The 15,536-nt window shown below is 40.2% G+C and overlaps 1 protein-coding gene across 1 annotated transcript in view; it reads left to right on the forward strand.

The window, feature by feature from the left end:
- The window catches only part of ppp3r1b (protein phosphatase 3 (formerly 2B), regulatory s1ubunit B, alpha isoform, b), an 84,041-nt gene that overhangs the window by 64,180 nt on the left and 4,325 nt on the right, over positions 1 to 15,536 (forward strand). Inside the window, exons 4-5 of the mRNA XM_028792566.2 lie at positions 10,330 to 10,389; positions 13,513 to 13,697. Coding sequence (XP_028648399.1) covers positions 10,330 to 10,389; positions 13,513 to 13,697 — 245 coding nt within the window. The remainder of the gene's footprint in view (positions 1 to 10,329; positions 10,390 to 13,512; positions 13,698 to 15,536) is intronic.

Consider the following 15,536-nt stretch of genomic DNA (forward strand, 5'->3'; position numbering starts at 1 on the left):
GCGATGCAAATGCAGCCCGCGATTCAAAAAAAATCTCTGCCTACCTGTTTGTCTCGTCTGACAGTAGCTGAAAAGCAGCATCAGGAGAGAGCAGCCTGAAGTACAGCAGCTGGTGATCTGTCGTGTCCAACAGCAAGCCATGCCGTCTTGTAAACTCCGGTAGCCAGATCGGCTCTCAACGGATCAATGTCTGTGTATTTATCCCATGCCAAACTTGCCGTAGATGCATCGTCTGCGCGAAGGCACTCAACTGGCAGCAGATCCGCTGGCGCGGCATCGGCTGGTGTCTGATCAGCTGATGCCTGCTTCTAACTCTCTTGCTCGATCTCCTGATCACTGCCAATAAAGTCCGATTCTGAAAAATCAAGAGTCCGACTCCGCGATAATGCGCAAAACATCGTCTGCCAAGTGTTTTCTTTTCTGCACTTGCTTCGCTGCCTTTTCACATGTTGGTGCCATCTTGCCTTTGTTTACATTTCACAACTCACGCACACGCAATGTTTATTTGACGAGTCAACGGGTCTAGCATTCCTCCAAGCACAGAGGGGAATGCCTGTGACGTGACAGTGAGATTTGTCGCCATTAACAGCTGATTGTCGCCCCCTATCCCTGGATGTCGACTTTTGTCGACATTCGCCTTCAACCCCTCCTGTCGACAAAAGTCGACATCCGCCCTAAAAGAGTTAAAGATGTTAAGATTTGCATTGGATGTGATGAGGATGGACAGGATTAGGAATGAGTACATTAATGGGTCAGCTCAGGTTGGACAGTTTGGAGACAAAGATATGTGCAGAGGAGATATGCTGGGTATATTGGGAGGAGGATGCTAGGGATGGAGTTGCCAGGCAAGAGGAAGGCCTAAGAGGAGGTTTATGGATGTGGTGACAGAGGACATGCTGGTCGTGGATGTAATGGAACAAGATGAAGAGGACAGGAAGATATAGAAAAAAATTATCTGCTGTGGTGACCCCTAACTGGAGCAGTTAAAAGAAGAGGAGGAATACTGTTGAAATAGTGAATTCCATGATAATTCAGAATATTTTAATTTAAACAAACCCTCTAAAGCTGTTCTATAACAATATGCTTTTAAAATCTGGTTTGTGAGTATATTTGTATCATTGGCTGGTGTGAAACATACCCGGACACTGACACACTGTTGTGATGTGAGATTTTACATATAATTTGATGAATATTTTGTATTTCTTTATTTGATTTTTAGGCAAAGCAATGTAATTTAGTGTTACTTTGGTGAGAGGCATTCATGTTTGCTCCCCCTTTTACGACTGAGCCTCTTTACATTTTTACGACAGGATTTGGGGGAAGATGTGCCTTAAACCGGTTTGGTTAGTGTTTCTTTGCTTAATTCATTTCTACCCCTGCAAGAAAGACTTAAAGACATATGGTCTTGGGGGGTGGCAGGTTTTAAGATGTTGTATTCCCCCATTGGTCTGGGGTATGGCTGTTTGGAATTGGCTTGTCTCAGAGGCCTTTAAGTACTACGACGGCCTATTGGCTGTAGGGGTTGGACAGAAAATGTATATATTTACTTGTTTAACCTCACACTCTCTCTCTTACTAACCAACATCTGAAAGAAGCACCTCTCTTGCTAACTTGTGATGAAGACAACACAATGAAGAGCAAAGCTCAGCAGCCATTTTGAACAGACATGTGGCTGATAGCTGAGCACCAATGATACCTTAACTAGAGACATTTAAGTAACTACAAGACAATTTATGAATATTATCAATAATACATTATTTTATGTGTAACTTAACTTCTGCTTGTCTTTTTACTACATCAAGTGTGAAAAACTATTTGCCCCTTCCTGATTTCTTATTCTTTTGCATGTTTGTCACACAAAATGTTTCTGATCATCAAACACATTTAACCATTAGTCAAATATAACACAAGTAAACACAAAATGCAGTTTGTAAATGGTGGTTTTTATTATTTAGGGAGAAAAAAAAATCCAAACCTACATGGCCCTGTGTGAAAAAGTAATTGCCCCCTGAACCTAATAACTGGTTGGGCCACCCTTAGCAGCAATAACTGCAATCAAGCGTTTGCGATAACTTGCAATGAGTCTTTTACAGCGCTCTGGAGGAATTTTGGCCCACTCATCTTTGCAAAATTGTTGTAATTCAGCTTTATTTGAGGGTTTTCTAGCATGAACCGCCTTTTTAAGGTCATGCCATAGCATCTCAATTGGATTCAGGTCAGGACTTTGACTAGGCCACTCCAAAGTCTTCATTTTGTTTTTCTTCAGCCATTCAGAGGTGGATTTGCTGGTGTGTTTTGGGTCATTGTCCTGTTGCAGCACCCAAGATCGCTTCAGCTTGAGTTGACGAACAGATGGCCGTACATTCTCCTTCAGGATTTTTTGGTAGACAGTAGAATTCATGGTTCCATCTATCACAGCAAGCCTTCCAGGTCCTGAAGCAGCAAAACAACCCCAGACCATCACACTACCACCACCATATTTTGCTGTTGGTATGATGTTCTTTTTCTGAAATGCTGTGTTCCTTTTACGCCAGATGTAACGGGACATTTGCCTTCCAAAAAGTTCAACTTTTGTCTCATCAGTCCACAAGGTATTTTCCCAAAAGTCTTGGCAATCATTGAGATGTTTCTTAGCAAAATTGAAACGAGCCCTAATGTTCTTTTTGCTTAACAGTGGTTTGCGTCTTGGAAGTCTGCCATGCAGGCTGTTTTTGCCCAGTCTCTTTCTTATGGTGGAGTCGAGATCTCAATTACTTCTGTTCTCATTTGTTCCTGAATTTCTTTGGATCTTGGCATGATGTCTAGCTTTTGAGGTGCTTTTGGTCTACTTCTCTGTGTCAGGCAGCTCCTATTTAAGTGATTTCTTGATTGAAACAGGTGTGGCAGTAATCAGGCCTGGGGGTGGCTACGGAAATTGAACTCAGGTGTGATACACCACAGTTAGGTTATTTTTTAACAAGGGGGCAATTACTTTTTCACACAGGGCCATGTTGGTTTGGATTTTTTTTCTCCCTAAATAATAAAAACCATCATTTAAAAACTGTATTTTTTGTTTACTTGTGTTATATTTGACTAATGGTTAAATGTGTTTGATGATCAGAAACATTTTGTGTGACAAACATGCAAAAGAATAAGAAATCAGGAAGGGGGCAAATAGTTTTTCACACCACTGTAATTGCCTAAGGTTATAGATATAGAAGGGAAGGTGGGGATAAGTTATATACAATAATACCTTATAAACATTGGTATGTCTGTGAGATTCGGCATTCTGACAAAGGCTACATATTAATAATACAATAGGGGAAAGTAGAGCAATATATCACTCTACCAAGACAAAACACACACTGAGACAGCCAAATGTCCAAACACACGCTATTTATTTTCTTCTATGCAACACACAGTTCACGAACCTCCACAATAAACTCAGCTCACAGTCCTTTTCTTCTGCTGCCTCCATTCCTTTCTTGCAAACTCTGTTCTCTACCACCTGACTCCTGCTCTCCGACTGGAGTGAGGCGGCCTCCTTTATATTGCACCCGGAAGTACTCCAGGTGCTCCCAAATTAACATCCAGCAGCACTTCCGGGTGTGGCGGAAGTGCTGCATGTGAGTTCAACTCCTCTTCTGGCAGCATTTCCAGGTGTGGCGGAAGTGCTGTATGCCAAGGCTCCAGAGCTGTCCAGGTGCCCCCTGGCGGTGGCCACGGACCTCCACAGGGGGTCCTCTTGCGCCCCAGGGAAGAGATTGTTTCTCCCACGGTCCTTCCCTTGTCCAGCCGTCCTGGTGGGGCAAGGTTCCTAGTCATCTGCCACACTGGTTAAAACAATTAAAGAGTAATATTTGTACAATATAACAGTTTTGTCCAGGTGGTGGTGGAGCCAGAGAAACAAAAGACAAACGATATGGTTAGTCACAAATTTTAACAAAAAGCCAAAATAAATAGGTCAATTTGAGATTATGACTTGAATAACTCTGCTGTTTTGTCTCTGTAGGCAGATTATTCCATTCACAATAAATAAGCAAGTACAATTCACATCTGATCGGTCACATCATTGCACTGTCAACGCATTCAACAATCTACTTCTGAACTTTTTTTTTTTTTTTAAAATAATAATGAGCACAATTGTGTGCCAAAATTCACCTGCATCAAACACAAAACATATCCAGACATAACTTTTGCTGTTTCCCTGTTTGGCATGTCTTAATATGGTGCTGTATCATCACTTAGTACATATTGATGGGCTATAAAAAGGTTTTGCTACCCCGGTTGTCACACAAGAAACATCTGATGATGGGTAAAAGCAAACAGCTCACCCAAGATCTTTGCAACCTGCTTGTTGCAAACCATATGAATGGGACTGGTTACAAACATCTTTCAAAACTTCGGAATCTTCCAGTAAGCACCATTGTGATCATTATCTGCAAGTGGAAGGAACATCACTGCAACATCAACTGGCCAGGCACAGGAGCTCTTGCAAGATTTCTGACCCGGGGGTCAGAATAGTAGCCTAAGAGCCAAGACCCACTCAGAAATGGCTCCAGAAAGACATGGAGCAGCAGGTACAATTGTTACAGAGAAAGCAATAGGCAGGGTCTCTCTGTGCGCCCACCCCACAAAACTCCATTACTGAAGAAATGAAATGTTAAAGGTCGTTTAAAGTTTTCTACATGACATTTGGACAAGCCTATGAAATACTTGGTGAATGTAGTCTGGTCAGACAAGACCAAAGTTGAACTTTTTGTCTTTCATACTATGTACCATGCTTGGAGAAAAAATGGCAGTGAACGTCACCCAAAAAATACCACACCAAAAGTGAAATTTGTAGGTGAAGCATCATGCTGTGGAGCTGTTTCTCATCTCATGGTACTGACAGACTTCATTTAATTGAAGGAATGATGAATGGGGCCATGTACCGAGAGATTCTTGAAATTAATCTGCTGCCATCTACAAGGATAATGAGGATGAAATGTGGTGGACCTTCTAGCAGGACAACGATCCAAAACATACAGCAAAGGAAACTCTCAGTTGGTTTGAGAGAATTAAAATCAAGTTGTTAGAATGGCCCAGTCAAATCACCTGGCTTAAATCCAAATGAACATTTGTGGAAGGAACTAAAGATCAAGGATCACAAGAGGTCCCCCCAGAATATTCAAGATTTAAGTACAATTATTTCAGAAGGATGGGTCAAAAGTACACCTGAACACTGCAGGTGATTGGTTTCTTCATTCAGGAAGTGTCTTGAAGCTGTCATTACAACAAAGTCTTCTCCACTTAGTATTAAAATAGTATGTTCAGTACTTTTTCCTGTATCATTCCACTTTATTACACATACCTTTATTTATGGCCTTTAATGTGTACACAGATACTTACTAGTGTTAGAATATACATTACAGTAAAACATGAGATCTGGATTGCTGTAAGGACTTGGATCATCACTTAAATATCAGCCAGGTATTGTAGGTATCATGCAAATGATGTAAAAATCCTGCTTGGTTTAACTTAAAGAAAAAAATGTGCTTCTTTTTCAGTGCAAAAAGCTGCTTGTTGTTGTTGCCACATTTATCTTATTCTGAATTAGTTCAAAAAGAAAAATACATGCATTATTTGCTTTGAAAGGGTGATGATGCAAGCTTGTGACCATTTACCTGTGAATTGCAATGAGTGAATTATGTATGATAGCAATATCTGTACCTTTTTAATGCAGCATCATACATAACTCAAAGGAATGGAGGCTTTGTAGTTCATCTTAATTTAATGGACATGGCTAAACTTTAACATTCAACTATTCATCCAGTGAAACAGGCTTATCTGTACCTACGGCTAGATTTTAGTGCTTCAAAACATCCAAGTTGACTAGACAGAAGAATCACTCTGATTTTACAATCTTGAATGCAGTAACAGAAGTGTATAATGATCAAGACACAGTTAGCAGGGCTTGTTAAGCAGCATACTTAAATCTAAAAACATTAAACTCGTATCATTGTTTTGGTCTTTGAAGCCAAAATTCTTCATTAATATAGTCTAAACGGTGGTCTGTAGGTGTTAGTGCGGTATGATCAGTCCAGTTCTGTGTCTGATTCGGGTTTAGTACACAAACTGATCAAGTTTGTCTAAAGTAGGGTTTGCAATTTTCACTTTTGTATCAGCACATTGTATCTTTAAACTTAGGTGTGGCTCTTCCCCAATATTCAATACAAAGGCAGTACTCGTGGGAAAAGTAAGTGACTATTGGTTGAGTATTTTTGATTTTTGACTTTAACACTTTGAACACAAGATGCGTGTTAAATTGTATCTCATTGAGCCAGTCAAAATTTGTGACATATGAGAGAAGTCGTATCTCAGTACACAGCCACTACAGACACAGTAGGCCTGCTGGCGAGCTTTGCTGCCATGACTTTGTTGCCTAGAATAATGCTGCTATCTAGTGGCTAACAATTGAATCGATTTTTGTTTTTTTTGACAGATATACATACTAAACAATTTCTTGTGTTTTGATGTAGAGAAAAGCCAAGCAAAATGACACCTTTTATTGGCTAACTAGAAAGATTACAATATGCAAGCTTTCGAGGCAACTCAGGCCCCTTCTTCAGGCAAGATGTGTTTTGATGATAACTGTCATCCACATTCATTTCATAATGTCATATAAGACGATTTACTTGTCAATACATGCACTCCAAGCTGCTGTGTTTGCCATCTACTCAATAGTGTGTTTTCAAATTGGCAGTCCTTTGTCCCAAGATGTTACTGCAAAGAGGCCACATATTACTATGGTTCTTGAGCGAATCACAATTCATATGCAAATAAGTTCCCAAAATGCCTACTTGGACCTGTGAAATGGGTTGTTTCTAGGTGTACATCAAATAAATATTCATATATTTGCACACTGTTTGTGTATTATATAGTCCTTACTGGTTCTGTATAATCTGGAATCAAAAGCTGTGAAACTAGTTCTGTGAATTTCGTCTGTGAACATGTTATGATTTAAAAAAAAAAAAAACAAATAACTGCAGAATTAAAAAAAAAAAAAAAAACTTTCAAAGGGTGTAGTGTTTTTCAGTGACCCAAGTAATTTGGCTTAGCTCATGGGCAAAATGCTGGATATTTTGACTCCCAAACAGCTTTTTATTCAGGACAATTACTGTTTTAAATGTCAACAAATTTGCCAATAATATGAATTGATTGGTGCCCTTGTGTTTATATGCATTCACATGCTAATTCTTTTGTAATGGTCATTCATGTTCCTGCTCTTTAAAGTTTGTTTTCAGAATCTGTTAATGAAAGAGGTTAGTGTTAGACTTGAGTACAAGCAGGGGTCTGGGAGATATGCTAATTCCAGTAGCCTATTAACACTAGAATCCCCGAAGCCTACAAAAAATTTAATATTCCTGGTCCACCTTAAAATCCTTTGTACCTCTCCAAACATTGTCAGCGTGGCACTACCAGATATTAACTCTACCATGGAGAATTGCACGCGTATTACAGAAACTTGAGCTACAGGTAGAAGTTCCCGTCCCATTTTACTGTATGGTGCCAAGCAGAGTTGTGTTGTGGTGCGGCAGTCTATTAGCCAGCAAAAGCGCTGTGAAGAAGCTGTCTGTTGGTACTTTTGTGAAGTCTGATAACAGTCATGGGGCATTGTATCTTTGATTGATATTACAACAAATAGTTCTGAGCATACATCAACCACAGCAGCAACTTGGGTCATCGCATCTCTTAATCTTGACTATACAGTGTACCTGAAGATGCCTGTTTTGTTTTTAGTAAATTAGGTATTTGGGATTCTGGGAGGTTTGATTACTACTGTGTAGTGTAGTAATCCTACACCCACAGCCAACTCTGGGGTAGTGTTTGCGTGTGAACACCTGGTGGCTGGCTGACCTGTGATAAAGCCATATGCAAATGTATTATGAATTCACCTCAGGGAAGTGTATCTGCAAATTGTCTGAACTATAATCATTTTTCCAACAGTTCCCAAGGTCTTGTGAATCCAGTAACTAAACAAACATATTGGATGCATGTTTGCTGAAAAATCTTTACTTTTAATAATTCTCGTTTGATCCATGCATAATAAATAGCATTTAAAATACTTGTTGAGATACAGATTTTTGAAATGTTGCATGTTACATTGTAATATGAGATGTGTCATTTTAATTCCCAGAATGAACTTGTAGAAAAAATGTGTGTATCTGTGCGCTAGTGGCTACTCTCACCTTTGAAGTAACTTCCTCCCACAGCTATACTTTTAGTTAGAAGATGTTGCTGTTGCTAGAAACATACAGTACTGTGCAAACGTTTTAGGCAGGTGTGAAAAAATGCTGTAAACAAAGAATGCTTTCAGAAATATGAATAATGTTTGTTATCAATTTACAAAATGCAAAGTGAGCGAAAAAAAGAAAAATCTAAATCAAATCAATATTTGGTGTTACTACCTTTTGCCTTCAAACCAGCATCTTATAGGTACACTTGCACAAAGTCAGGGATTTTGTAGGATTATAGTCCGGTGTATGATCAACCAATTATACCAAACAGGTGCTAATGATCATCAATGTCACACGTAGGTTGAAACACAGTCATTAACTGAAATAAACAGCTGTGTAGGAGGCTTAAAACTGGGTGAGGAACAGCCAAGCTCTGCTACCAAGGTGAGGTTGTGGAAGACAGTTTCATGTCATGGCAAGACTGAGCACAGCAACAAGACACAAGGTAGTTATACTGCATCAGCAAGGTCTCTCCAAGACAAAGATTTCAAAGCAGACTGGGGTTTCAAGATTTGCTGTTCAAGCTCTTTTGAAGAAGCACAAAGAAACGGGCAACGTTGAGGATCGTAGACGCAGTGGTCGGCCAAGGAAACTTAGTGCAGCAGATGAAAGACACATCAAGCTTATTACCCTTCGAAACTGGAAGATGTCCAGCAGTGCCATCAGCTCAGAACTGGCAGAAACCAGTGGGACCCAGGTACACCCATCTACTGTCTGGAGAAGTCTGGCCAGAAGTCGTCTTCATGGAAGAGTTGCAGCCAAAAAGCCATACCTCCGACGTGGAAACAAGGCCAAGCGACTCAAGTATGCATGAAAACATAGGAACTGGGGTGCAGAAAAATGGCAGCAGGTGCTCTGGACTGATGAGTCAAAATTTGAAATATTTGGCTGTAGCAGAAGGCAGTTTGTTCGTCGAAGGGCTAGAGAGCGGTACAATAATGAGTGTCTGTAGGCAACAGTGAAGCATGATGGAGGTTCCTTGAACATTTGGGGCTGCATTTTTGCAAATGGAGTTGGAGATTTGGTCAGGATTAATGGTGTTCTCAATGCTGAGAAATACAGGCAGATACTTATCCATCATGCAATACCATCAGGGAGACGTATGATTGGCCCCAAATTTATTCTGCAGCAGGACAACGACCCCAAACATACAGCCAAAGTCATTAAGAACTATCTTCAGCGTAAAGTAGTAGTCCTGGAAGTGATGGTATGGCCCCCACAGAGCCCTGATCTCAACATCGAGTGTGTCTGGGATTACATAAAGAGACAGAAGGATGTGAGGAAGCCTACATCCACAGAAGATCTGTGGTTAGTTCTCCAAGATGTTTGGAACAACCAACCTGCCGAGTTCCTTCAAAAACTGTGTGCAAGTGAACCTAGAAGAATTGATGCTGTTTTGAAGGCAAAGGGTGGTCACACCAGATAGTGATTTGATTTAGATTTCTCTTTTGTTCATTCACTGCATTTTGTTGATTGATGAAAATAAATGATTAAGACTTTCATTTTTGAAAGCATTCTTTGTTTACAGCATTTTTTCACACCTGCCTAAAACTTTTGCACAGTACTGTACCTGGAACTCTCTGTAATACCCTTGAGTTCCTTTGTCATGTTTCACTGGATGTTAGAAATGTTTGGAAATCTTCATCCTTTTGTGACAATTTTTATTTTCGTAAAGAGCCTGAAATCACAAGGGGGCTATGTCAGGTGTATAGGGTGGGTGATACAATTTGGTAATTGATTTCTTAGCTTGGAAATCATGAACACCAAGTGTATCCTAGCTTAGGGCACTGTCATAGTGGGCGATCTGCTTGTCAGGCACAGTTCGGGTGTTTTCTTTGAACAGAATCCTGTAACCTGTACAACACTTGTAAATAGCATTGTTGGTTGGCTGTTTGTGCCTGTCTAATGAATTTGTGATGGGCTGTTCCCATGTGATCAAAAAAAAAATATGAATTTTTCTCTCTTGGGTGACACTACGCAGCTGTTCTGGGAATTAAATTGTCACCCCTGGTACATGTAATATTTATGTATACATGGTTAAAATATAAATCTTTCTTTTCTCTCCATCTAGAATTTATAGAAGGTGTCTCTCAGTTTAGTGTGAAAGGAGATAAAGAACAGAAGCTCAGGTGTAAGTATAATTGTTTTTTTATATAAACGGATATAATTGTGGAGCTTTTAGTCATTCTCTATTTTAAAAATACATACTTCTCATTTCTGGTCCATAAGCTTTCTTTATCCCCAAAATATTTTGACACAGTTAAAGTTTAAATTCATAACCTTTACAGAATTCTAAATGAATATGATTGTGATAGTAAATCAAAACATTTTCATATACACACTGAGATCTGGTTTGTCATCCATTCAATCTTGGATTAGTTTTCAAGCGCACTTACAGTACAGCAGGGGCGCCCACACTTTTTCGGCTTGCAAGCTACTTTTAAAATGACCAGGTCGAAATGATCTACCTACATTAAAAATGATATATATGCTGAGTGTACTTTATACATAAAATATATGTTGTACCTTGCATAACTGAATAACCTTTATGGCACAATAACAATTCAATACATTTATGGACACTACAGTGTTTGGATTTAATAATCTTCATGTGGGAAAAGGCTGACTTACATAAATAAGTAGATCCGAATAATGCAGTCAAGGAGGTAGCACGTTTCCTCTGTGGGTAAGTTCCAAAACTGTCCATGAGCCCCAGACTTCAGCTGAATGTCATCCTGTAGTGTCAAAATCTCATCCTCCACTGGAGAGGAGTTTTAGGTGAAACAGTGTTTTGATGCGGGTGAATCACCCTCAACATCTCTAAATAGATAGCACTTAAATGTAGTGATTGGCTCAAGTAAAGTTGAGCCTTGAAACCGTCTATCAAAGTCTGACAGGCAATTTTCAATCTGCTCTGTGTAGCGTATGCTGTCAAGTTGCACACACGCCTTCCATTGCGTCTCCAGCTCTGACGCGAGGTTTTGGATGTTCCCCAAATCAAGGCTTTGAGGACAGATGTTGCATTTTTCGTTTGAAAGCATTAACTGAGCTAATCATATTGACCATGGAGTTCTCTTTCCCTTGCACCTGTAAATTAAGCTCATTCAACATGTTGGTCAGATTGGAAAAAAAATGCCAAGTCTAGCGGCCGTGGATCGTTATTAAATTGCTTGTATTCTGCATGTTACTGACAAGGAGAAACTCATTTTTCTCCAGCCAGGGGTCTTGAAATCTCAGCAGGAATTTCTCCCTAGCCATCTGTCTCAACGAAGGCCTCTTTTTATCATCTCTCCATCTTGGAATGACTACTTATGCTTAATGATCGAGTGACTGACCCAGAACGATGCTTCGGTGTGTCTGCCTTTGCTTTTGAATTCAGCTGAGCGAAAAATGAAGGCTGTCCGATTAACTGCGATTTTAGTTCCCTCTGCTTTCTCTTTGTCAGATCGCTTTTTTGGAATGAAGTCAGTTTCGTAGTTTTTATGAACAGTTCAAAAGTGCCTTTCCACATTTTCCTTCTTTGGAGTAGCAATAATAGATTGACAGATCAGACAAACACACTTCAATTGTGACATTGTGAGGAAAAAAAATCCTCTTCCAATTCCTCATCCAGCCCATACCCTCCCCAAACAAATTTCTTTTTAAATACCTTCTTTAGTTGATATAAATTGGAAGGCTAACTAGATCACAGCTGGAGTTTTGCAGTAGCTCACGCATATGATCGTGCGTGCGGGATGACCAGAGTGTGTTAGAAGAAAAGAGATCTCAGACTGGCCGCCTGTATGTCAATCAAGTGGCAAATGCCATAGGGAGGACATATGATAGACAAACTAACGTTTAAAAAAATTTTTTGTGAATGCAACGTGATCTACCTGCATTACCTTTGCAATCTACCAGTCGATCGCGATCGATGCATTGGGCACCCCTGTAGTACAGCATCATTCATATCCACCCACACACAGTCTTATACCAAAGAAATGTGATTTGTCTCATTCATCATTATATTTTCATCAACATCATGAGCACAAGCCTGCACCTTAGCATAATGCAGATTGCCCAAGAAGGTCATGTAGACTTTTCAATTGCCTCATGAGGAATCAAATTTTATTTTGTCTAGAATCTGTGTATACTAGAGTGTTACCAGTCAGTCTTAGCTTAATACAGTTACGTGAAATGATATTTGTTTCCTTCCTGATGGCCTCTCTTTTTGAAACTTTATTATTTACAGTGAATGGCTTCAGATCTTAAGACAAAATGTAATACTACATAAAGGGAGTTTGAGTAAATAAATCTATAACGTAATTTCTAAATTGCTACTTAATTATTTAAGTAATAAATTTGACCAACACCTGTATTTTTTCCATGTGAAAAGGGAATTGCCCCCTTAAATACTTAATCAAACACCTAACCCAAATTAATTGATAATTACACTCAGATGACTGAACTCAGCCAGACCTGATTGTGGCCAACCCTGTTGAACATAAATCTCATTAGATATTGACCATTATCATGAGAGTGAAGCAGTCTCCACAAGGTTACTATGCTTTGATCAAAGGAAAAAAGTTTTGGATACTTAGCAGTCAGGAGATTGAGAGGAGACATGATTGAAGGATTCAAAATTGTGAAAGGAATTAGTCCTGTGGATCGAGACTGTGACTTCAAAATGAGTTCAACAAGGATATGGGAACACAGTTGAAAATTTGAGGGTAAATTTCACATAAATATTAGGAAGTTTTTCTTCACACTGAAGATCCAAAAACGTTTGGAATAAATGACCAAGTAGTGTGGTAGACGGTAGGATTGTAGGGACCTTCAAAACTTTATTTTGAGGAATTAAATGATTTTGACTGGCAATCTTTGTTGGGCTGAATAGCCTGTTCTCATCTAAATCTTTGTAATGTAATCCTGTGTATGCATTTGTTGAAGTGTTTTAGGGTTTTAGTCTCTGGTTCCATTTAATCCTAAATATTCCAGATTTACTTCATACTACACATTTTTCCTAATTTAAAAAGGCTACACTTTTGTCATTTTTGGTAATCGTTTTAACTAGTAGTATAGTTGTGATTTTGACTTATCCTCATGTTAGCCTTTAACTGTTTTTGTTCAAGTAAAAACAGAAAAAAAAAAAGAAACTTGTCTTTCATGCTAACATAAAATGTGTTATATTAAATGCCTCCCTTAGAACTTTATTTTGTGATATTGCTCTTCATTATTTTACATTAGCACCAAAATTCTTTTTGTTTACTTATTCTAGTTGCCTTCCGGATCTATGATATGGATAAAGATGGTTACATATCTAATGGAGAACTTTTCCAAGTATTGAAAATGATGGTGGGAAACAATCTCAAGGACACTCAACTTCAACAGATAGTTGATAAAACCATTATCAATGCTGATAAGGATGGTGATGGCAGAATATCTTTTGAAGAATTTTGTGCAGTAAGTATCTTGTCAAATGAATTCTTCTTAATATAAGAAAAAGCAAGAAGGTTTCTACCTGAAATCAGAAGGTGATTTGAATAAATTTTACAGTAGATTATTATACTAAGGAGACTGTTCCTACTCTGAAGATCCAGCTTAGGTCCAGTAGGCTACCACCTACTAGGAAAATGAGGCTGGACCTGGCCTGACTCCAAGATTAGTCTGTTTCTAACGAGTTTTGTACGGTTTGTGTGAGGAATTTGAGGACTTGGGTGTGACTGCTGATCCTAATGTGATGTGGGAGACCTTTCGTGACAAGACCCTGAAGGTTGCTGAGGAGTGGGTCAGTGTTACCAGAAGGTGGTGTTTTATCTCACAGGGCACTCTGGATATCATCAAGAGAAGTCTCAGAGGACAGCTTGATGGCAGTTCTGGCCCAGGAACTGAGAAGGACGGCTCTAAGGGCAGATAAGGGGGCGTTTGTCAGAGGAATCTGTGAGAAAGTGATACACCATGTGTGGTCTACTGACCCACATCTTGCTTACAGAGGAATTGAAGCATAACGCACATCCAAATCTGTTCCTCGGAGAGTCGCAGTCAGGGCAGCTGACGGATGACAATGTAGTTGTGACCTGCTAGGCTGGCTGCTTTGAGCTGCTGTTTAAAGCTGATCTTCCAGCTAAGACGTTGCATATCTCTAGGTCAGCTGTTCTTGAAGTTGATCCTCCAATTAGCTGTGAACCACCCAATCTCACTGAGATTGCACAGGTGGTAAACCAGCTGAGGGTAGGAAAAGCTGCAGGGATCTGTAGTATCCAAGGTGAACTTCTCCAAGCTTGTGGTAAGGCTGTCGTCCTGGCATTGCAATCAATCTTTGCTTCCATTTGGGAGACTGGCATCATCCCAACTGACTGGAAAACGGAACTTGTCCTCCCAATCTGGAAGGGGAAGGGTGATTGTCTGGATTGTGGCAACTACTGGAGGATAACACTGCTCTCTGTGCCAGATAAGGTCCTTGCTAGGGTCATCCTCAATAGGAACCACTATCAGATGCTCACCTACCAGCGACTGAAGCAGTCTGGTTTTATGCCTAAGAAGCTTACCATTGACCACATCCTGGCACTAAGGGTACTCATGGAGCGCAAACACGAATATCAGCAGAGTTTCTTTGCAACCTTTGTTAGTTGATCAAGCTGCCCTGTGGGACATCCTGAAACTTTGCGAGATCCCCTCAAAGTTGCTGGATATCATGGGCAGCCTATACATTGGTACTGTTAGTGCTGTGCAGAGTGGTGGCAGAACCTCTGCGTTCTTCCCAGTTGATTCTGGGGTTAATCAGGGGTGTGTTATCTTGCTCCTACTCCGTTCAGTGCTTGCATGGATTGGGTGTTGGCCAAGATCGTGGGGTCCCGTGGCTGTGGGGCATCTGTTGGTGACAAAAGATTCACCGATCTTGACTTAGCTGATGATGCTGTGATCTTCGGAGAGTCAGTGGAGGCTCTGATTGGGGCGTTCGAGAGACTGAGCGAGGAGTCTGAGTGTCTGGGCTTGCAAGTGTCCTGGATAGAAACCAAGATTCAGGCCTTTAATGACCTCTTGGGCATAGTCATCGGCTGTGTGTGTCTGTGGAGAGAGTGTCGACCTTGTTGAAAGGTTTATTTACCTCAGCAGTGGTATTCATGTGTCTGGTGACTCATCCTATGAATAGGCCAGGCCAAGGGAACACCCACCTAACACCTGGCTTTGGCAGATAGATGGTCATTTCCGGAGGGTGGGACTGGACGGCACGGCGTGTTTGCATGTGGGGTTGCCAACCAGGATCCTGAGCTGTTTCATTATGTGGTGGGTGCGGTAACG

This window comes from Erpetoichthys calabaricus, chromosome 15 (genome assembly GCF_900747795.2).
Source record: "Erpetoichthys calabaricus chromosome 15, fErpCal1.3, whole genome shotgun sequence".
In the NCBI taxonomy this organism is placed as follows: Eukaryota; Metazoa; Chordata; class Cladistia; order Polypteriformes; family Polypteridae; genus Erpetoichthys; species Erpetoichthys calabaricus.